Here is a 23124-nt window from a genome sequence, read left to right on the forward strand (position 1 = left end):
TTTTTAAATAATTTTGATTTATTTATATAAAATAAAATGTACAATAAATAAACTCCATACGAAAAAACAATAGCTTTATAAAAAGAATTTGAAGAAATAAATATTTCTTTTGATTAATAAATAAGCCATTAACAATTATTATATTATTTAAATTAAAAAGTAACTTAAAAAAACAATAACAACAAAATAATTAATTTATATAAAAAAAAAGTTAGGTAGACCATATGATATTAGTATTTTTTAATAATTAGTAGATTAAGTAGATATAAATTAAACAGGATTAATATCAATAAATTAGTATATAAAAGTATTAATGGATGCAGAACAAGTATTGAATTAAAAAATAAATAGTTCTAAAATATTTCTTGAAAACTATCATAAATAAAAAAAAGAGACATAATAAAAGCTTTAATAAATTAAATTAACTGAATCTTATAATTAATATGGGATTATTAAAGATTCTAAATTAACATATAATATTATCGATATTGATTTATTTTAAAAAAACCCTTCTAATAAAACATATATTGTTATTTAATGTGGAAATATTTAATAAAAAACTCCTCTTTATTAAAATTTTTAATATAAATATTAAAACTAATTGTAAAAAAAATAAAAACTTATTTAAATGATTTTATTTTATTTTTTTTAAAAAAAAGAATTATTGAAGATGGTATGGAAAGTATTATTATTAGTGTTTTTGAAGCATCAAATGAATAAAAACCTGTTGGTTCAGCATTTATAGATGTTTAAAGCTTAAAAGACCAATATAAACATGAAGAGTGTCTATAATTATTTGACGAGAATAATCAAAATACAGGATCTATTAATATAACACTTAATTGGATTCATTCGAAAGTTAAATATTTAGAAAATGTAATTGCTAAATGGTCTGAACATATTCTTTTTTAAGAATAAGATATGATGGATTATTAAAAAGATTTATAAACATTATTTGAGCCTTTTCCTTTATTATATTAATTTAAGAATGAATATGCAAATAATGGTAAACCTAATTTAAATAATATAAGTAATGATCCAAGTTTTATTGAGAATGTTCAAAAAATAAATATTAATTAGAATATTATTTTAAGTATTTAAAATTTTATATGTACATATTTTTTTTTTAAATTAAAAATTATAATTATAGATGATTATTAACAATAATAAAACCATCCTACTTAAAATTTAAATATTAATAATGAATATTTAAAATATTATAATTATACTGTTTTAGGGAATTTTATTTATTTAGGATTAGCTGTATTTATTTCTTTTGCTAGAACAATTTATATAGATGTATTTAAAAAAAAAAAAAAAAAATGTATTTTATATATTCAATAAAAAGATATTAATTACATTTGCTTATTTTATAATTTTTAAAGAAAACAAATTAAATAATTAGTATTTGAAATATTTTGTTATTGCAATATTAATATCTTTTACAATTGGAGATTTAGGATGGATTATTAATTATTTTAAAGTTTTTATTTTATTAGTATATATATATTTTATTTTATTTCGATTTTTAGTTATGGATAATGAGTTATGATTCTTCTAATCCTTTTTGTACTCCTGATATTACTTTGAAAAGATTTGTGAGTATTTTTACTATAATTCTATTTATTTTTAAAGTAAAAATTATTAATTTCTTGTATTTTTATTGTTTTAATTTATATAGATATTTTAAATGTCTCTCCTTATATATGTAAGTAATTTACTTTAAAAATCTTAATAATAAATAACAAATAATTAAAATGATCCTTATGTTCAATCTCCTATTATTTAATAATAAGCAGATATTTTTTAAAATAATCCTAATTAAAATTATAGTCATTTAGTTACTAATAATAATAATCAAACAACAAGTCAATTAAATAACATAAGCCATTAAAATTATTTAAATAACTAAAATACTTATTATCCTGATGCACTAACAATAACAAGTATTATTATATTTTTTTTTAATTTAATATTAATTTTTTATTAATATTTAAAAAGGAAACTATTGAAAATAGAAAAAAACTATAATAATAAGTTTACTCTAAGAAATAAAAAAAAAATAAAAAAAATTTTTGTCTATTAAAAATAAAATTTATATATTAGTTGTATTTTATTAATAAAGTTATAATTTTAAAAAAACAAAAGCATATTTTAGAATAAAAAAAAAGTTAAATATTTTACTTGTAAGTAAAAATGAGAAAATAATTAACTTACATATATATACGCATATATTTTAGTAAATATGTACTTCTTCCCCAAAAAAATAATTAAAGAAATACATAAAGTTTCCAAAAAGCTTAAACTTAAAGATATTTATTTAAGTCCATAAATGTAAAATTAACAATCTTTATTTTTTTAAATTGATAAGTCTGAAAGTTTTAAGAATTTGTGAATGATTTAAATCTAAATTAATTAATTATAAATATATTAAGAAATTCAAAAAAAAAAATTATAATTATATAGTAATAAATATGAATAAATAATATAAAAATAATAATATTGGAAATGAAAAACATAAAAAAATTAACTGAAAAAAGTAAATATTTAAATTAATAATTAAAAGAAATAAAAATCAAAAAATGATGTATAATTCCAAAATAAAGCATAGAATAGTAAATTAAAAGTTTAATATTTGAAAGATTAATTACTTTAGTAAATAAACATTTTTAATTAAAAAATTAACCATATGTAAAAAGGTTTGTCTTTAAATAGCATTTAATAAGTTATTTTAGAAAATCAACAATTAAATATATATTCGTCAGAGAACATTAAAAATATAAATAACTCTAAAATGTAAATAATTTACTAAATAAAAGTTTTAAAATTAAAATAATTGTTAAGATAGGATTATATTAAATAAATGCAAAGAAATTTTCAAATTAAAATTTTCAAATAATTTGATTAAAATTTAATAATTTGAAAATTCCTAAGGATAAAAATTAATATAATAATAATAAAATATCTTCAAGCAAATAAATTAAGAACTTTTTAAAGAAAATGAAAAAATACATTAAATAAATACAGTAATTTTATTAAAAAAAAAAAAAAAATTTTTAAAAAAAGAAGTAATAAAATAAGTAATATTAATATTATTGAAAATAAGAATAGAAACTAATATTTAAATAATGGCTTATAATTGAATAATAATCATGAAAATTATTAATTTAATAGTTAAAATAAATAAGGAAGTAATAATATTTTATAATTTTATAAATAAAATAAAATTATGTTATATAAATAAATTATATTATATATTATATTATATTATATATTATATTATATTATATTATCTTTAATCTTTTTTTTTTTTTTTTACTAACAAAAAAAACAAACATTTATTTCATATAATTTTAATAGATTGTTTTTTGTATTTATTAAAAAAAAAAAATAGAAATAATTTAATTTTTATATTTTATAGTTTTTTTTATTTTATTCATCTTATTTTCAAGATACTTTCATGATTACTTAGTTTTCTTTTTTTTTATAAGTCTTATGAACTTGTTTTGCTACTCTATTTACTTTATTTAATATTGGATTATTTATCTAATTCATCGAAAAAATTAAGCTTTTTAGAAATTTGTTAAATTCCACTTTAATCAAAATCTCTTATTATAATTTTTTTTCTTTTTTCGGAGGCTAAAGCCATTATTATTAAATTTATTCTAAATAATCTAATTATCTAGAAGGTGGAGTTACATAATTTGTCGAAAATTCATAATTTATATATTAATCAGTGTTTAAATTATGGATAATTTATTATTGGGATTATGTTGGAATGTGTTATTAATTATCCATTTTTATTATATTATTTGTTTATTTTATTTTTTAATCAATTTTGTATATAAAAAAGAAAACAATAAAGTTATTATTTATTTTTTATTTAGCCTAATAAAAATTAATAAATATTATGTTATTTAACGAATATATGTTTTTTTTATTATTGAAAAATAAATTTAATTCTATTCAGTTATGAAAAATTAATATATTTTTTTTATTAAATTAATATTAATATTTGGTATAAATATTTTTTTTCATATATAAAATCTTACTTAATATTTTTTTTTTATTTTCTTTATTTTTTTTCATAATAAGAATATTTTATTTATAATTATTTTTAACATTTTAGTGTATTTTTTATAAAAATAATTTTAATTATTTATTTTTATATGTGTAAATTGTTATTTTTTTATTAAATTATATTTATTTAAGCATTAATATGATAAATAAAAAAGATTTTGATTTCAATTTGTATTTTTAAAAATGATAATAGATTTATATATTAAAAAAAAAATTATTAGTAAAAACAAATATTAATTATATATATTTACATCCTTTTATAAAATAAAAATATCAAAAAAACAAATAAAAATCTAAAATAAATTTAACTAAACAAAAAGTAATAAAAAAATGAATAACAAATAGAATAAAAATAATAAATCAAATGCGTAAAATTTTAAAGTAAAAATAAAATAATTCTAATAATTTCTATCATTTTTTTAAAAAAGAAGAAAATAATTACATTAAAAAAAAAAAAAAAAAAAGATAATTTCAAAATATCCAGATTTATCAACAAAACAATTTGTTGAATTTATGGTAAACATAAATACCTCAGCCGAAATAAAAAAGCCCTATTATTCACTATCATCATTTTGTATAAACAAATAGAATTAAAATTTAAATATATTATATATTGCACTACGTACTCGATTTACAATTGGGATAATAGAAATAAAAGACGATACAGCGAAGCTTTTGTATTAGTTATAAACATAATAAAATAAAAAGACTGAAAAAGACATATATCTATACCATTCATTTGTATATAAAGAAATTACATAAAAATCAGATGCGTTATTATATTATGGTTATTATTATGGTATGTTACATATAATAAATTGTTTAAATTCTCAAATAAAATATGAATTTAATTAACATTATAATAAAAAATAAGGAAACGCTTGGCATGAAAAATAAATAATAAAATGCTGTACAATATAGAATTCAAATAATTTTCTTGTTTTATTTATTGATTGTACTGTAATGGAATTTTCATTGAATAATTTACCACATAATAGTAATTTTTAATAAAGTGTAGATCATTTTAAACCTCAAATTATAATGTAAGCAGTCAACTAATATTAAAATTTTAGCCAATATGAATATTTCGATTTATATATAAGTAAACATAAATTATGTACTGGATATGGCTTTTTTTCAAAGAATAACCTTAATTAATTCTGCGGCCCGCATAAATTTTTATAATTCAGAAGTGCTTCAATTAGCGATATGGTTTAAGTCCCTCATAATCACTATTTATATAAATATTTGGAAAATAAAAAACTGAAAGAATAACCTTTATTGATCGCTTTTGGATCTTTAGATGGTTATTTCAGAATTTTTGATATAAATAATATGTGCCCTGTATATATTTTTAAAGGATATTATGGAGGATTAAATGCTATTTCTTTCGAAAATTAAAACGATGAAAAATTTGAAAAAAATCCTCTTGTTTTATTTTCAATGTAAGACGATTCCTACATTTTATTAAATACTCATACCAATAAATATATAAGAGGAATAGGACATTTTAGTTTTGTGTCTAGAGCTGTTTTCTCTAATCCTAATAAGGATGTGATTAGAGTTGTTACAGGTAGTTATGATGGATGTATTTCTATTAATGATTTTTTAAGAAGTGATATTATTTAGGATAGCTAAAGTGATTTTTATTAAGAAGATCTACCTGTGATTGTAAAATAAAACTAATAAAATGATATTACTGTCAATATATAAAATGTTCAATAAGTCAATAATGAAGGGGTCGGATATTTAGATGGGGTTGGTGATTATTTTATTACTAGTTCGTTTGATGGTTGTGCAACTCTTTATAAATTTAAAGAAAAATTCGAAGAAGAGGAAAATAATAATGAAACTTTAAATTACGACACCTAGAGCAAATAAAGTTATTAATAACAAAATAATGAAAGATTTAAAACTTTAGAAAAATGATTTAATAATTTATTTATTTTTTGTTGAAAAAATAAAATAAAATATAAATATATTTATATATGTGTATTTTTTTTTTTTTTTTTTTTTCATTTATCTATTCTTGTTATTTTTTATTTTTTTAATGATTGGAAATATTTTATTTAATTTATAGAATTAGTAATATATTACTTATTATTTATAAAATGTCATATCTAAAAATATAATTAAAATCATTATTTAACTTATTTTATAAATACTTGTTTTTAAATAATTTTTTTAAAAAAAAGTAAAATTTAGAAAACTTTATATTTTTTAAAAAAGATAAAAAGTCAAATATTCCCGCCTGCTCAAGAAAATTAAAAATTTTGGTTATATTAGATATAAAAATATTTATTTATTTTCTAATAATACATACTTAAATTATTTTATTTATTAAATTAAAAATTAAAAATATTCAATATTCCCTCTATAAATCTTAATTTTTTGTTTAAAAAATATTTTCTTTTTTTTTTAATATTATTTATAAACATATAACATTTATTTTTTTTTTTTTTTATAAAAAAAACAAAAAAATATATAATATTTAAATATAAAAATAATAGAAATGAGTTAAATCAAATTAATTGATATTTAAAGTCTTTTATTTGATATTTTATCAAATTTTTAAACAAAAGAAGATTAATATGATATTAATAATTTTTATATGAAAGTAGATGATGATTTATGCTTAGTTGATTAAAATGATTTTTTATATGAAATTTAAACTTTAAATCAATAGTTTTTTAATATTAACAAAGGTAAATATTGATATAAAAACATATATGTTTAGCATTTTTTTTAACAAAAAAATAAATTAAAAGGAAAATATATTTATATTTAGAAAGGAATAATTATTCCATAATTCGAATCAAATACTCATATTTTAGCTTTAATATTGAGAGCAAAAAATATTGTATTGGCAGATTAAAAAGACATATCATAATCTTCAGATATTGAAGCAGAATTTATTGTTTACAATTAAAAAACACATAAATAAAATAATGATTTAGATAAGCTAAGTTTTGATATTAAAAAAAATTAATTGAAGTAAATTTTATTTTATTTCTCAATAATAATAAAAAAAAATTATAAAAATAAGAAATAAATAAGAGAAAATTAAAGTTAAATAAATGATTTTTGGAAGATATTATGTTAAGATTATGTTGAAAAATAAAAATAAATCTTAAAAGTGTAAAAAAATGAATAAATTTAAAAAGTAAACAAAAAAAATGTTTAACTTATTAATATAATCAAAGAGTGAATAAAAAAAAATATAGTCTCCTTAAAAAACTGATTAAAGCATGATATAAGAAGATTTTGTTCCTTGTGCTGTATCCGAAGTTAAATAATTACAAGATAAAAATAACTTAGATTATTAAGAAAATATGAATAAAAAACCTATTAACCTTTAACCCGGAAAAAGACTCGTTTTTAATTAAGATAATAATGAAAATATGGAAATTGAATAATAAGAAGAAATAAGAAATAAACTTGAACGATTATATCAAACATCCACTAAAAGTAATAATTTTATAAACAAAAATTTAATTTTTTAAAAAATAAAAAATAATAGAGGATTTACTAAATTTTATAAACGAATGGTAAATTTAAAATGGATAAAACTGGCCAAAATTAAGGAATATTATTATGCCAAAAAGTAGTGAAAATTAGAATTTAAAAAAAGTATATAGTAGAGATGTTGTTAATACTGTTTTAAATAAATACAAATGAAAGTTTAAATTTATTGTTTTAAATAATATTATTTATAAAATTATTTATGGTTGGTATTTTTTTATTTTAAATTTTTAAAATATTAAATATATTTATTTATTTTTCTGTTTTTATTTTAATTCTTTTTTATTGCGTTTTTTGCATAAATATGATTATTTTTAAATTTTAATTTCTTCTTTAAAAATAAACTATATTGACTATAAATAAATTAATAATTCAATATTTACAATATTTACAATATTTAAATTTAAAATAATACTCAAATGTAATTCAAAATATAAAAATAATGGATTCTTTGATTAATATAGTCATAAGTTTAGAAATCGATTCATAAGTATAGATAAAAGAATAAATATATATAAATAATATATGTAATATATGTTTTATATAATTGAAAACATCTATTTAATATTTTATTGTTATAAGTTAATAAAATGCATTATTAGTTAATTTAAATACTTTTTATTTATATGTCTTTAATTTTTAAAATAATTATATAATGTCATTTTAGTGTTTTTTAAAATTAATTAATTCGATAAAATCGAAAAATAGGATATATAAGATTTTAATAAAATATATATAAAAAAAGAAAACTATACTTAATTTAATAAAATTTAAAAATAAATAACAAAAAAATTATTTATAATTTATAAAAATATTATTTATAATAATTTTAATTATAATATAATAATAGATTATTTAAATTCTAAACATTTTTAATTTATTAAAAAAAAAATTATTGTATTTTAATTTAATCTTTATTTCTCTATTAAAAATATATTAATTATTTTTTATTTTTTAAATTTTAATCTAAAAATTCAATCGAAAAAAAATATATTAATCAATTTTTAATTGCTTATTTTTATTTGTTGATTGTATTATTTTTTAAAAAATATAAAATTTATTAATATATTATAAGTATAATACATTTTAATAATGAAATTAGTATAAATTTACATTTAAAGTTTCATCAATTTTTTAATTGTATATATAAACTAAAAAATAATATTAACTATGTTTTTAAATATATTATCTTTGTAAAAAAAATTAAAATGAAAATGAAAAAAAAATATTATTAAAATATAAAAATTATTTCTATATTAATATTTATTATGTTATTTATATCAATACATTATATAATAATTTTAATTATAATTATATATTTATTATTCATATTTATAATATTATAATTTTTTTGTTTAAGATATTCTATAAATATATTATTTTAAATTTAAATTAAATCTATATTAATTTTAATATTTTATTTATTTTATATAATAGTATATTATTTTAAAATATATTGCTTTTAATAAATAATTAAAATAAAATTAAATATAGTCTTTTATTTCTAAATAAAATAAATCCACAAATATTTTATTTTTAATTATATAGATTTAAATATAATATATCATTCATATTTTATTTTTTATGTAATTTATTTATATTATATTAAATTTAATTAAATAGAATTTAGCTATATGGAAATGACAATATTAATTTAATATTATATCTATAAATAATTAATATAAAAAAAAACTTTCGATATTAATAAAAATAATAAAGAATATAATAAATTATGTCAAATATTGAAAAGAAATAAAATTATCTTTACGAATAAATAGTTTAAGAAGGTTACGATGCTGAATAGTTTATGCATTTTATGGCTACATTAAATACATAAAAAGGCACAAATGTAGAAAATTGGACAATGATGGAATTAATTAATGTAAATCAATATAATCATAAAAATAAATAAAAACCAAAAAAAATAAATATATTAGATAGTTCAAAAATTCAAAGATAATTAACAATTATAAAAAAATTTTTAATAAACTAATCTAAAAACTGAAGAAATATAAAATATAGACTACAATAAATATAATGAAAATTTTTATGACTAGCAATTATAGCAAAATTTATAATAATAAAGAAATATGACTATGGTAAATAATAATGCTGACAAATATAATAATAAATAAAATATATAGCAATAGTAATAAAAACCTTTTTAAAGCCAAAATAATAATTAAATGCAATAATAACAAAATAATATATTTTAAACATAAAAGTAAATAGAATAAAAATAAATTGATATTATGAATAATAATCTATATGAATAAGATTTCGGATAATAAGAAAATATGTTAAAATAATAATAAAGAAATTCATAACAGGCAACTTAATTTAGATCTTAATAACAACAACAAAATAGCCATTAATTTTAAATAAATTTTTAATAAGAATAAACATAAAATATATATTATTAATAAAAAATAACATAAATTGATGATTAAAAAGTAAATACTAAATAAATATAAAACAAAGCACCAACTAATATATAAGGTATTTAAGATTTTTAAAAAGATGAAAATAATAATAATATATAATAAAATAGAAAACTACCTACTGAAATAGATAAAAAGCCTTAATAAAATGATTAGCCTTAAGTATTAAGGAAAAAGAGTATATAATTAGCCATGAAACCATTAATAGAAGACGCTTGTTAATTAAATTAATATCAATATAAAAAAGATTGTATATAAAGTAATCTTACTACTTTAGGAATTAAGACAAATTTTAGAGTAAAAATTGAAAGTTATGAAATATAATAAGGGTCTTTATTTTCAGGAGGCGGATTCGCAATTTATCAAATAAATACTATACCTTTAGATTGGAGTGTAAAAAGAAATGCTAATGACTTTTTATGGTTAAGAAAAATTTTGGTTAAAATGTACCCTGGTGTTTATATTCCACCTTTGCCCCATAAATAGATAAAAAATATTGATTTAAAATTTGTTGAAAGAAGAAAAGTATAATTTGAATTATTTCTTAAAGATATTATTAACTAATAAGAATTTAAATTTTCTAAATATTTAAACGATTTTTTGTCTATTGTTGACGAATAATAATTTAAATAAATATAGGCGGAATCTGAAAAACATAAAGGGCCTTAAAAATTATAAGATATGGTTAATAGTTAAGGATGTGTAAATATTAATTTTTTGTTTTGTTTTGTTTTGTATTATTTTATATTTTTTTTTTTTTAGTATATTATTAATAATAATCCTTTAGTATCTAAATAAGTTTAAATATATGAAAACTTTTGCAATTAAGTTGATTTAAATTATGATAAATTATAAAATTTAAATAAAAATCTTATTTCTACTTTTAAATAAGCTTCTAATATTTTATTTTAAGTAAGTGATATTTATAGTTAAATTAATAAAATTGTATATGATTATAATTAATAGGCTAATGATGATAATAAAGTAAAAAGTTTTTTTTTTTAATATTTTTAATTTTTTTCAGATAAAAGAATTAGAAAATACATATAAAATATTAAATAATTTTTCTACTATTGAAGCAAATTGTATTAATGATTAATTGAAGTTATTAGTCCATAATTATTATGATTATTTTAAATATTATAGATAAAGCCTTGATGGCGTAAAAGAAATTCTAAAAACGAGAAATGAACTTAATAGCTTTCTTAATAAAAAAGGAGGTATTTTAATGTTTTTTGTTTTAATTATTTTTCTTATTTATATAATTTAGAATCTAAAGATAGTTCTTTTGGAGGATTATTCAGATAAAATTCGAAAGGCATTAATAATCCTTCGAAAGTATTTTTTAAATATTTAAATTAAATTAATAAAAAGTTTATAATTTTTTTAAAAATAAAATAAAAAAAATCAAAGAATTAAAATCTTTTAGTTGAATAAGTAGGATATTATAATTAATAAAGTATTGATAGTTTTAAACATGTTTTAAAAAATAAAGCATAATCTTATTCAAAACATTTTGTAATATATTTCAGTAATAGGGAAAAAATACTTTAATAAGTATTTAGAAATATAATATATAATTTTTTAATTATATATATAACAATTAGACTTTAGATGAATTGTAGATTTAAAGATAGCATTTATAATAAGTTGAATTTAATCATAATGATTTAAATATTGAATTGATAAAAAAGAGAACAGAATGAAATATTAAAAATAAACAAAAAGATATGAATAAAAAAATAGAAAATTTAAAATTATGTAAAATTATTTAAAAAGAAAACAAAATGTATATATTTTTTGAAAAATAATAAATTATAAAAAAATAAAAATTGTTTTGAATAATAAATAAAAAATTATATTAATAATAATTATTACTATTATACTCTTATATTATTAAATATTTTTATTTGTAATTATTTTATATTTAATTTAAATATATTAATTAATAGAAATATAAATATAAGTGAAATAAAAAAGAAATCATACATATAGATATACATACATATATCTTATATATATATATAATAATATATATATTATATAAATTATATATATATTTATATATTTTTTTTTATTTTTTATTTATATTTATATTTTTTTTATATATTCATTTAAATAAATTTTAAATTTTAATAATAAAGATTTCTGTATTTTTATAAGGTTTTTTATTAAACATTTATATATTTTTTTATAATTTCTATTTTAAAAAAAATTAATTTATACTTTTTAATTTTTATTATAATAATTAAATAAAAACATATATTTTTTTTTTTTTTTAATATTATTTTAATGAATTTTTTAATTTAAAACAAAATTATTAATTCTTTATATATCATTATATACTTTTAATTAATAATGAAAATTTTCAATTAATATTATTTAATATATAATAATTTTATATATATCAAAAAAATTATTTCTTTTACATTTATTTGAATCTATATGATATCTATTTATTTTTTTATCAGTTAAGGTAATATTTTATTACTTTAAGAGATAAATAATTTTTTTTTTTAATAATCTTAGATAGTTTGGTCTTTTTGGAAATCCAATATCATATTTTATTTTTTCATTGAATTTATTAAAATTTAGGATATTAAAATTCTTTAAAAAAAAAGAAGAAAACGAGCCAGATATATTATTTTATTTTACATTTTCTATTCTTTTAAAGGAATATTTATGTTTAGTGACATTTTTCTATTTTTCAATAAAAAATAAAGATTGCTTTTATATTTTTATCTATTAAAATTTTTTTTCCATTTTCTTATTATAAATTAATTTCTTTAAATTATTTTTATTTTTAAATCATTTTTATAATGTCTGTTTTTGTTTATTTTTTTATATTTTTTAGTCTAAATAGTCGAATTTCTTTGTGTTTTTTACTATTTTTTTTTTTCTAAATTAGTTGATAAATATTCTTATTTTACTAAATTATATAAATGTATTTTATGTCATTTTAGGTAATCTTTATCGCCGAAAATTTCCTCTTTTATTTATTTTCATTAATGGAAGGGTTATATTTTTAAAATATAATCAAATTTATATATTAAGGTATAGTTTTTGCCTTATATTTAATTTTTTACTTAGGGATTTTATTTTTAAAATAAATGGTCTAGTATTTCCTTTTTTTTTATTTTAATTTAATAATTTTTTACTTCCTATTTATTCTTGATTTGATTTATTTATTAATAATACTACAGTATTTATTCTTTATATTGATTTTGCATATTTTTTTTTTTATGAATTATATAATAATTCAGAAAATGAATTTTAATCATCATCTAAATTATATTTTTAATTTTATATATTATACTGGAATTAGAATTCTTTTTATTAATTTGGTTAATATGTTTACTAATCTATTATATTATATATTTAATCTTTTAATAATTTAATAGTTAGGTTAAAATAACTTCATATTTTTTATTAATACTTTGGTTTATTTCATTTGATTTTTTTTAAGAGATTTTTTGTTAGGTTTACATATTGTTAATTTATATTTTTTTTAAAAAAAAAACAAGTATTTTTTATTAAAAAAAAAAAAAAAAATAAGAGGAAAAAATTTATTTGGGGGGGGGGGGGGGGATGTTTTTTTTATTTTGAAATAAAAATAAAAAATTTATATAGAAAAAATAAGAAAATATATTTCATTTTTTAAAATATTAAATATATTCTAAAGGATTTTAATAAACATTAACATCAATAAACTAAAACTTTTAATTAACTAATTAAATATTAGAATCCACAAAAACTTAAAAATACTTAACTAGACATTAATAATTATCTTTACTTATATTTTCATTTAAAAGAATTTCTTAATCAATATTCTCATTTTGTATAATTTAAATTTTTATTTTTCCTCTTTATTAAATAATTCTACCCTCACCTATAATAACTTTTTTTTAATTCCCTTCATAAAAATTAAACGAGTAAATCGTTTTTTTCAAAACTTATATTTGTTTAGACATCAATTATATTTTTTTTACTTTCTATTAATCATAATACTATAATTAATTATCAAAAATACTAAGATTAAGAAACATTTATTTACTTTCATTGATTAAATTTTCCTTATTATTCTGATTTTTACCTTCATATTTAATTTATAAATACCCATATTTGTTCGAAAGGAAAAGTATTTCTTCTTATTCTTCTTTATATATTACTTAAATTGTATCATTGAATTTTTTCTCTTCAAAGAGCTCAATTATTCCTTTAGAAAATTTCGAAAAATCAACTTTTAATTCTTCGTTTTCAAAAAGTAGACATTTTTTTAATTTTTCGTAATTATTTTCCACTAAGTTTCTATATTTAAGATCATCCGTAGAATACATTCTACATTTATCTTATTATCCTTATATAGGAATGCATTTTATATATACAATTTTTTTTTTATGTCCTAGGAATATCTTATATGCAGTTTTAGGATTTGGTTTGTATATAAAGGACCTTTTATAATATTAAAATTAGTGTTTTTTTTAAATTTTTTGAATGGCTTTTTCATGCTCTTCTGAATAAACTTTCGCTATATAAGTTTTTTCATCTTTTTTTAAAAGAAAAACTTTTATTTTATTCTGTTTTATATTTTCTTTTAATTCTTCAAATGTAGAATTTAAAGGAATTTTTTATGCAAATAAAGCTATTTACGAATTTTTCGGTGATTAAGTTTTTATAAAAGGAGCAAATTTTAGTATTTATACTTAGCTTTTTTAATCTATTTTAGAATATATTTTTATAGCAAAATCTTTATTTTATTGATTTTCTACCAAATATTAATTCATTATTGGGATTCTTTTGAATATATATTATTCATTATTGTATTTGAGGTTTTAATCTAATATATAGGTGTCTTAATCTTTTTTTTATAGGGTTTTATCAAATAGTTCTTTTAAGTCTTTATTTATGAAAGTTATTTGTTGATTTAGTTTTATTTATTTGTTTTCTTTTTTTAAATTTAATTTATTTTTATTTAATTCTATTTCTATTATCTCTTCATCTTCATCCTTAATTTTTTTTTTTTTTTTTTTTTTTTTTTTTTTTTTTACAATTAATTAGAATTTGTATTATTAAGTTTTTTCTATTTCATCTTCTATTAAATCAAAATCTTCATTTTTTTAAGGACTTTATTTAATTTCTTAGTCTGATTTTTCGAAATCATCTTCATTATAGTATTCGTTTTCTTCTTCGGATTCAATTTTTTCAACTTCTTTTTTTTCTAATTATTTATCATTAAGTTGTTTTTATTCAACTTCTTTTTAATTTTATTATTAGTTTATTTAAATTTCATTTGGACTTTATTCTAAATTTTATAAAATTGCATTTGTATATATTTAATTTAATGATTAAGATACTAGTTAATCAATTAATTAATTAGAATTTTTTTCTTCTTATTCTTATTTTTCATTGTGTTTTTCGTCTTTTTCTTTTTCTTCTTTTTATTTTATTTATTCTTCATATTCTTCTTCTTTTCTTTATCCTTCTTCCTGTCGTTCATCTTCTTCTTTTTGTTTTTTTTATTCTTCTCTTTATTCTAGTTCTCGTTGTTCTATTTGCTTTTTTTATTCTTGTTCTTCTTCTTTTTGGTTTCTTTATTCTTCTTCTTCTCTTCTCGTTCTCGTTCTCGTTCTCGTTCTTCTTTTTGTTTTTTTAATTCTTCTCCTTATTCTTGTTCTTGTTCTTGTTCTTGTTCTTCTTTTTATTTTTATTTTTATTTTTCTTCTTTTTTTTTATGTTCTTCTTCTTCTTATCTTTTTTATTCTTCAATCTGCTTTTTTTAATTTTCTTATTCTAATTTTTTTTATTCTTCTTCCTTTTTTTTATTATCTTCTTCTTCTTTTTTTTTTTTTTCTAATTCTTCATTTTCTTACTTTTTTTTCTTTTCTTATTCTATTTTTTTTTCTTTTTCTTGTTCATTTTTTGTTCTTTATTCTTCCTCTTCCTATTATTATTATTATTTTCTTTATATTTTGTCTTCTTCTTCTTTTTGTCTCTTTTCTTCTTCTTCTTTTTGTCTCATTTTTTCTTCTTATTTTAGTCTCATTTCTTCTTCTTCTTTCCTCCTTTCTTGTTCTTTTCTCTTTTCTTCTTCTTCTTTTTGTCTCATTTCTTCTTCTTCTTCTTCTTTTCTCTTTTCTTCTTCTTCTTTTCTCTTTTCTTCTTCTTTTTGCCTCTATTCTTCTTCTTTTTACCTCTTTTCTTCTTCTTTTTACCTCTTTTCTTCTTCTTTTTGTTTCTTTTCTTCTTCGGCTCTTTCTGCTTCTTCTTTTTGTCTCTTTTTTTCTTCTTGCTCATATTATTTTTTTCTTTATTCTTCTTGTTCTTCTTCATCATATTCTTGTTATTAATTTTATTTAATATTGTTTTATTGCTATATTATATTCGAATCTTAATCAATTATCTAGTTGTTATTTTATTTTTCAAAATATTAATTTTGCTATTAATTATTTTCAAATAATTCTTCTTCTATAACATCTTCATCATCTATTTATTCAAAATTATAAATATTATTATTATTTTATTTTTATTATTTTATATTTTGTTCTTCTTTTTCTTTTTCTTCTATTTCTTTTTCTTTTTTTTCTTTTTCCCTTTGTTTCTTCTTCTTCTTCTTCTTTTTCCCTTTTTTCTTTTTCTTCTTTTTCCCTTTTTTCTTTTACTTCTTTTTCCCTTTTTTCTTTTACTTCTTTTTCCCTTTTTTCTTCTTTTTCCTTTTTTTCTTTTTCTTATTTTTCCCTTTTTTCTTTTTCCCTTTATTTTTCTTCTTCTTTTTTTTCCCTTTATTCTTCTTCTTCTTTTTCCCTTTATTTTTCTTCTTCTTCTTTTTCCCTTCTTTCTTTTTCTTCTTTTTCCCTTTATTCTTCTTCTTCTTTATGCCTTTACTCTTCTTCTTCTTCTTTTTCCCTTTTTTCTTTTTCCCTTTTTTCTTCTTCTTCTTTTTCCTTTTTTTATTTTTCTTCTTTTTCTTTTTCCCTTTCTTCTTCTTTTTCCCTTCTTTCTTTTTCTTCTATTTCTCTTCTTTCTTTTTCTTCTTTTTCCCTTTATTTTTCTTCTTCTTCTTTTTCCCTTTTTTCTTCTTCTTCTTTTTCCTTTTTTTCTTTTTCCTCTTGCTTTTTTCTTTTTTTTTCTTCTTTTTTTTTTCTTTTTTCTTCTTCTTATTATTCTTTTAATCTTTTTTCTTCTTCTTTTTTTCTCTTTTTTTCTTCTTTTTTTTTTCTTTTTTCTTCTTCTTCCTCTTTATCTTATTACTTAGCATTTTCTTATAATGATTTTAACTTTTTTTCTTCCTATTCTAATTTTTCTTATTCTAAGATGATTTTTTCCTAAATTAAGCGATTTTTAGCTTCCTCGGCTTTAATTTATTCTTCTTTTTATCTCAAAATTTCTACTTATTATTAAATTCTTGCCTCTTCTTCTTTAATTTTGGACTTTTCCAAGACTTAATTTTTTTCTTCTTCTTACTATTTTTTAATAAAATCTTCCTTAATTTACTACTCTAGTTATTTTTGTAAAATAGACTATTCGTTTAAATACTATTATTTAATTTTTTCCTCGATATTTTTTTTTATTTTTTCCATTTTCCTTCTTTTATAATTCTAATTCTTCATTTTTTTTATTTTCGAATTCTTCGTAGACTTATTTTCTGATTTCTTAAATTCTTTCTTATTCTTCTTTTTCTTATTGTTATTTCTAAATATTATTTTGGGCTTAAACTTTCAAATTTAATTATTAAACTTGCCTTATTTTTTCTTATTCTTATTGTTTAATTTTTTCCTATTCTAATTCCATATTTTTTATTATTTCTTAGTATTTTTTGTTAAATTCTTCTGTTTCTTCCTTTTATTTTTATAATTATTCCTCTAATTTTTTTTTCTTTTATTTTTCTTCTTCTTCTAGTCTTTTTAACTTCTCTTGCTCATGTATAGCTTATTATTCAATAATTTTTTATTATTCTTTTAGTTTTTTTATTTTCTCTTCATTTAATTGTTAAATTCTTTATTATTTTTCTAATTCTCGTTGTCTTTCTTATTATACATCTAGTAATTCTTTTTTTTTTTTTTTCTGAATTTCTAACTCATTTTATTATTCTAGTAATTTATTTTTATTTATTGATAATTCCTATTCTTGAATTTTTAATTATTCTTATATTTTTTCTTTCTCATTAATTTATTCTTTCGCTTATTTTTTCATTTCCTAAATTTTCTATTATAAAATTTATAATTAATCCATTTACATTTAACATTCTTCTTCTTTTTCGAATTGTTATTTTTCTTACTTTTCCATTTCTTATTATTTTACTTATCTTGAGATAATTCTCCTTGCTTTATTATTACTATTAAATCCTGTAGTCTATGCCGATTAAGGTCTCATCGTCGGAAATGTTTTTTTATTTAATTATTCAGGTAATCTTTATTAATAGGCTTTTACAGTTTTCAATGAATTAAAATCTCCTTTATTATTAACCGTAAATATTTATTTTGCACTTTAAGGCCTTTAAATAGAGCTTTTTAAAATAGAACTTTATTAGTATGGAAGTAATGATTTTTAGTTTTTTTTATTTTTGAATTAAATATTCTTTCCGACTTATATGAAATTACGAATATTAACACCATAAGATTATTAATAAGGTTTAACTTTTTAACTGAAATAGTAATTATTTTTTCCTTTATTAGAACAATTATTTTATTGTTTATTCAAAAAACTTTCATATAATTCTTAAAAACGTATCGTTAGATGATGATCTTCGCCTAAATTATCAACTGCAACTTCACAGGCTTTTTAGTAATTAATTATACACTGGTTGTATTTTTTAAAAAACTCTTATTCAACTCCTACATTGTAAAATGCCATAGAAAGAGCTTGACAGATTTCATAAAAAGCCTCTTCGTTTCGAATTTCTTCGGATATTATTTTATGGTAATCTTAGTGTAATTAAAAAACAGCTTTTTTAGCATTTTCTAAAGAATTCTCGTGTTCTCCCATTTGGGATAATACAGCTGATATATTTAAGTAGGTTATGCCAAGAAATTCTTTAGAGGAATTACTTTCTTCTATATATTATAAAGACATTCTTAAATAGGATAGAGCAGCGTTTAATTAATTCAATCGGCGGTAATAACAACCGAAATTATTTAATGAAAGAGATCTAACAGAGGATATTATGTCATATTTTTTAGGCTCAGTTAATATTTTACATTTATATAAAATTAATAAACTATTCTCGTAGTTGTTTTCATTTAAATATTTTATGGCTTAATTATTTAATTGCCTGATTATTTTTTCGTATATTTTTTTGAAATTATTGGTTTTTTTATCATGTAAATCTTGTAAGGCTTTTTTTATATTAAAAAATAATTAAATCTTTATTTTTTAATTTTTTACTTTCTTCACATAGTTCTAAACATTCGTTTATTTTGTTTTAGTCTAAAAGTTATTATATTTAATTAAATAAATCTTCGTAAATAATTTCTAAAGATAAGCTTTAGTTTTTTTATGTACTTTATTGTTATTTATTGTAACTGTTATTAATAGATTTAGTAAATTATTCTTCATCAATAAAATACGAATCTTATATACTCATTAATATTTATTTTTATTTATTCTTAATGTTTATTTTATATTTTTATATATATATATTTGCTTATTTTTAGATTATAATAATAAGTTATTTATTTTTCTTTTATATATTAATATATAATATTGATATATATAAAAATAATATAATAATAATAATATAATAATATAATAATAAATAATATAATAATAATAATAATAATAATAATAATAATAATAATAATTAAAATAATAATTTATAATTTATAATTATATTTAAATTTAAATTTTTTATTTGAAAAAAATAATTTTTCTTCAAAAATTTTCTTTAAATAAATTTTGATCATTTAAAATTTCCACTTAATCGTTTTTATTACAAATATTGGCACAAATATATATTTATTCATTTTCCGGAATATCTAAACCAATACTAACTATCTAATTTTCTATATTTTTCTTAAATCTAATTTATTTATTAACTGGATCATAGATTCCTAAAACAACATCATCTTATTTAAAAACAAAGCTTTTAAATATTTTATTATCTTCTTTAGAAGAATGAGACCAGCATTATCCATTCGAAGAAATCATATAGCAACCATTACCTAAATTAATATTATCAAATTTAAAGTTATTTTTTTATAAAATATTTCTTAAGCAGATTCCTATACCAATCCATGCATTTAAGCTTTTAAAAGTAAAAGCGAATTTAGTTTATTGATTTAAACTTAATTTAGGTTCTAATAAAGCGAATCTACAATCATTATCTTAATTTATACTTTAAGTAGCTATCTAATATTAATTTAATATATATAGATATTTATATAAATTACTAATTTATTATCAGAAAGTATTATAGACTTTGTTTTTAATTAATCTGAAAAAATAAAGTTTTATTAAATGGATAAATTTTAATTATTATCAGAAAATATTGATTTTTAGAAAAGACTTTATAAAAATATAATTTAATCAGAGAATTAAGTTTTAATTTTTTAAATTATTTAAATACTTTCAGTCTATCTCTAATTAAAATTATGAATAAATTTTTCTGGTTTTATATCTATTTCAAGATTCTTGTTATCTTAAAAATTAATCCATTAAATTATATTTTTACACTCTTTTTCGAATATATTAACTTCTGTATATTCTCCATTTTTTATACATTCGATTACTTTTAAAAAATTCTAACTTAGATAAAAGTTTTGGGTTATTTTTTCATTTATTGATTGGATTGTTTTGCTTATTTCTTCTTCCAGTTTCTTTATTTCTTGAGCCATATATTATACGGTATCCTTTAAATTATATAAAATTTATTAGTATGATTTATCAATTTACTATAATTAATAATCAAGGTTATTATTAGATTTTTTAGAATTAATAAAGGATAATTTTTATGTTAATTCCATAAGAAATAATTTCAATGGAATAGTTTTATGAGTTTAATGTAATTCGGAGCGACAAATTGAACATATTATTCCTTTATTATTACAGGATTAATCGTAACATATAAAATTTAATAATTCCCCTTAGTGTAATGAACCTTTTTAACATTCTAAATATCTAAATTGATTAAACATTAAAAATTTATTTTTTCTGATCTAATTTTATTTAATTGATTTTTATTTAAATAAAAAAAAACACATTAATAGTAATTTATATATTAAATCTATATTATATATAATTAAAAAAATATATAATTAAATAAATATGTAAATATGTATATATATATATATATATATATATATATATATTAATTCATTAAAATACAAAAATCAATCATATTCATGAATTATCATATCTACTACATCTTTACATATTTCTTCTCCATATAATTGTAGTATATTTTTGTTTTAAAAAATACTTAAAATATAACTTTTTATTTCAAATATAGGACAAAAAATAAATTTTATTTTAATTTCTTTTTAATCAAAATCAAATTCATTCTAACTTTCGTAACAAATCACATATTTTCCATCTAATCCTGCTATTTTTTCCAGCTGATTATTTTTTTCAAATTGTAAATTTTTATTTTCTTCATTTTATTAATTAAAATACTATGAAAAACTTAATCCTGTATAATTATTAAAGACATCAAAATTATATCCATGTAAACTAAATTTTTACAAAATAACCATTTCTTAATTTGCATAAAGTACATTTTATACAATAAACTAATTTTCCTTAAAGACCTTTTCTAATTTAATTTTATCTTATTAAATTTCATGTCCATTTTCATACTCAAATATCTTGAAAATAGAACCATTTTCACCTCCTTTAGTATTTATTATTACACCAATTTATTTAAAATATAAAGGAAAAACTTCCAAAATAATTCCTCCTATTAGATTTTCTTAAAAAATGCTCTTAATTTGCTAAAAGGAGTTTTTTGATATATTCCATATCATAAATATAGGATATATTGAGTTTATACATTGGGAAAAGACACAAATTTAGTCTATTTAATTTATTGGTTTTATTGAGAAAATTTTTTAGTTTGAAAAAAAAGAAGTTTATACATTATTTTCTTTTATAAAAAAAGCAGAAAGAATATTTTCACTTTTATTTTCAGAAAATTTACTCGTTTCTTTATATGAACTTTTTATTTCCAAAACTACAATTATTTTAGATTTTTTCAATACTATAAATTATATTCCGTCTCGTAGTATGTCTTCGAGGTTATTTTAGCTTTATTCGTTTGATGGAAGGCCTTATTAAGTAGGAATACGGATGTTTTTGTGGATATGCAGATGTTTTTTTTATAATAGGTCGTATATTTAGAAAGTCATATGGTTAATGTAGATTATTTATTAATGCTGTTCATCATATATTTATATTAAGTGGGGGTATATAGGAAGATCGAGGGTTTATTTGGATATAATTTACCTTTTTGAGATGTCATAGGTAAATATATTTCCGTTTTCAAATATTATTAGTAATATATAATCTGGAAAGGCGATTATTTTCGCGATTTTTGAAGGGGTTTCTAAAGGGAAGGTTTATTGGAAGAAAACAGATTAGATTTAATATGATTTTTACTTTTTTCGGGTTTATTGAATGTTTTTGGGAGATTGGAATTAATTTGATGTATTTTCGTGATTTTATTCAATATTGAATAATATATTGGAATTGTTATTTGAAATTTTCGAAAATGTATTTATTTCTTATTTATTTTCCATTTTTTTTTTAATATTTATATATATATTATGTTTTTTTTTTTTTTTTTAAAAAAAAAAAAAAATGATTTATTTCTTAAATTTTTCAATAAGAATTTTTTTGGTTTTAATATGAATTTATTATAATATGATATAATCTATATTCCACTTTATTTAAAAAAAATATAAATTTATTAAGGTTAATTCCTAAAAAAAAGGCCATTTATTTAATAATATACATACTTTCAATAAAATTATGAGAATTTAATTAATAATCAACAAAAGGTGGAAGTATTTTTTTATTTTCTTTTATTATTTCGTCGAAGAAATAATTTATTTCATTTTAAAAAAAGTCCGAAAATTCGTTAATTTCTATT

The 23124-nt window shown here is 16.7% G+C and overlaps 4 protein-coding genes across 4 annotated transcripts, besides 46 other annotated features; 2 read left to right on the forward strand and 2 right to left on the reverse strand. All coding sequences in view use genetic code 6, as the record gives it.

The window, feature by feature from the left end:
• Window positions 1–15: part of a microsatellite that runs on past the window's edge.
• Window positions 16–1949: 1934 nt separating this feature from the next.
• Window positions 1950–1997: a microsatellite.
• Window positions 1998–3219: 1222 nt separating this feature from the next.
• Window positions 3220–3274: a microsatellite.
• Window positions 3245–3290: a microsatellite.
• Window positions 3245–3293: a microsatellite.
• Window positions 3254–3293: a microsatellite.
• Window positions 3294–5289: 1996 nt separating this feature from the next.
• Window positions 5290–6009, forward strand: IMG5_132990 (hypothetical protein; the record flags this gene model as incomplete). The annotated part of the gene is made up of 1 exon (XM_004031939.1): window positions 5290–6009. One exon carries the CDS (start codon window positions 5290–5292, stop codon window positions 6007–6009), a length of 720 nt encoding a protein of 239 aa, XP_004031987.1.
• Window positions 6010–7202: 1193 nt separating this feature from the next.
• Window positions 7203–7253: a microsatellite.
• A 722-nt stretch (window positions 7254–7975) lies between these two features.
• Window positions 7976–8002: a microsatellite.
• Window positions 8003–8378: 376 nt separating this feature from the next.
• Window positions 8379–8426: a microsatellite.
• Window positions 8427–9334: 908 nt separating this feature from the next.
• IMG5_133000 (PX domain protein) lies at window positions 9335–11749 on the forward strand (the record flags this gene model as incomplete). Its single annotated transcript, XM_004031940.1, has 7 exons — window positions 9335–9484; window positions 9689–9701; window positions 10291–10568; window positions 10806–10871; window positions 11010–11034; window positions 11314–11381; window positions 11651–11749. The coding sequence occupies 7 exons, from the start codon at window positions 9335–9337 to the stop codon at window positions 11747–11749; spliced, it is 699 nt and encodes a 232-aa protein (XP_004031988.1).
• A 283-nt stretch (window positions 11750–12032) lies between these two features.
• Window positions 12033–12089: a microsatellite.
• Window positions 12033–12111: a microsatellite.
• Window positions 12049–12112: a microsatellite.
• Window positions 12099–12151: a microsatellite.
• Window positions 12099–12160: a microsatellite.
• A 668-nt stretch (window positions 12161–12828) lies between these two features.
• Window positions 12829–12861: a microsatellite.
• Window positions 12862–14823: 1962 nt separating this feature from the next.
• IMG5_133010 (hypothetical protein) lies at window positions 14824–17829 on the reverse strand (the record flags this gene model as incomplete). Its single annotated transcript, XM_004031941.1, has 2 exons — window positions 16703–17829; window positions 14824–16413 (listed from the first exon to the last, which is right to left on the reverse strand). The coding sequence occupies exons 1-2, from the start codon at window positions 17648–17650 to the stop codon at window positions 14824–14826; spliced, it is 2538 nt and encodes an 845-aa protein (XP_004031989.1). The 5' UTR covers window positions 17651–17829.
• Window positions 14999–15032: a microsatellite.
• Window positions 15055–15089: a microsatellite.
• Window positions 15455–15488: a microsatellite.
• Window positions 15504–15551: a microsatellite.
• Window positions 15590–15650: a microsatellite.
• Window positions 15647–15679: a microsatellite.
• Window positions 15697–15739: a microsatellite.
• Window positions 15709–15737: a microsatellite.
• Window positions 15727–15895: a microsatellite.
• Window positions 15745–15944: a microsatellite.
• Window positions 15751–15895: a microsatellite.
• Window positions 15838–15953: a microsatellite.
• Window positions 15905–15952: a microsatellite.
• Window positions 15914–15977: a microsatellite.
• Window positions 16011–16331: a microsatellite.
• Window positions 16016–16290: a microsatellite.
• Window positions 16040–16331: a microsatellite.
• Window positions 16548–16583: a microsatellite.
• Window positions 16585–17274: a microsatellite.
• Window positions 16597–17264: a microsatellite.
• Window positions 16628–16833: a microsatellite.
• Window positions 16655–17286: a microsatellite.
• Window positions 16673–17286: a microsatellite.
• Window positions 16928–17065: a microsatellite.
• A 359-nt stretch (window positions 17830–18188) lies between the features above and the next one.
• Window positions 18189–18236: a microsatellite.
• A 1488-nt stretch (window positions 18237–19724) lies between these two features.
• Window positions 19725–19852: a microsatellite.
• Window positions 19725–19870: a microsatellite.
• Window positions 19727–19859: a microsatellite.
• Window positions 19752–19852: a microsatellite.
• A 40-nt stretch (window positions 19871–19910) lies between the features above and the next one.
• IMG5_133020 (hypothetical protein) lies at window positions 19911–21172 on the reverse strand (the record flags this gene model as incomplete). Its single annotated transcript, XM_004031942.1, has 2 exons — window positions 19911–20387; window positions 20429–21172. 2 exons carry the CDS (start codon window positions 21170–21172, stop codon window positions 19911–19913), a joined length of 1221 nt encoding a protein of 406 aa, XP_004031990.1.
• A 96-nt stretch (window positions 21173–21268) lies between these two features.
• Window positions 21269–21304: a microsatellite.
• A 4-nt stretch (window positions 21305–21308) lies between these two features.
• Window positions 21309–21346: a microsatellite.
• The last annotated feature ends 1778 nt before the right edge of the window (window positions 21347–23124 follow it).

The sequence above is a fragment of the Ichthyophthirius multifiliis genome, assembly GCF_000220395.1.
Source record: "Ichthyophthirius multifiliis unplaced genomic scaffold scaff_1120509251036, whole genome shotgun sequence".
Classification (NCBI taxonomy): domain Eukaryota; phylum Ciliophora; class Oligohymenophorea; order Hymenostomatida; genus Ichthyophthirius; species Ichthyophthirius multifiliis.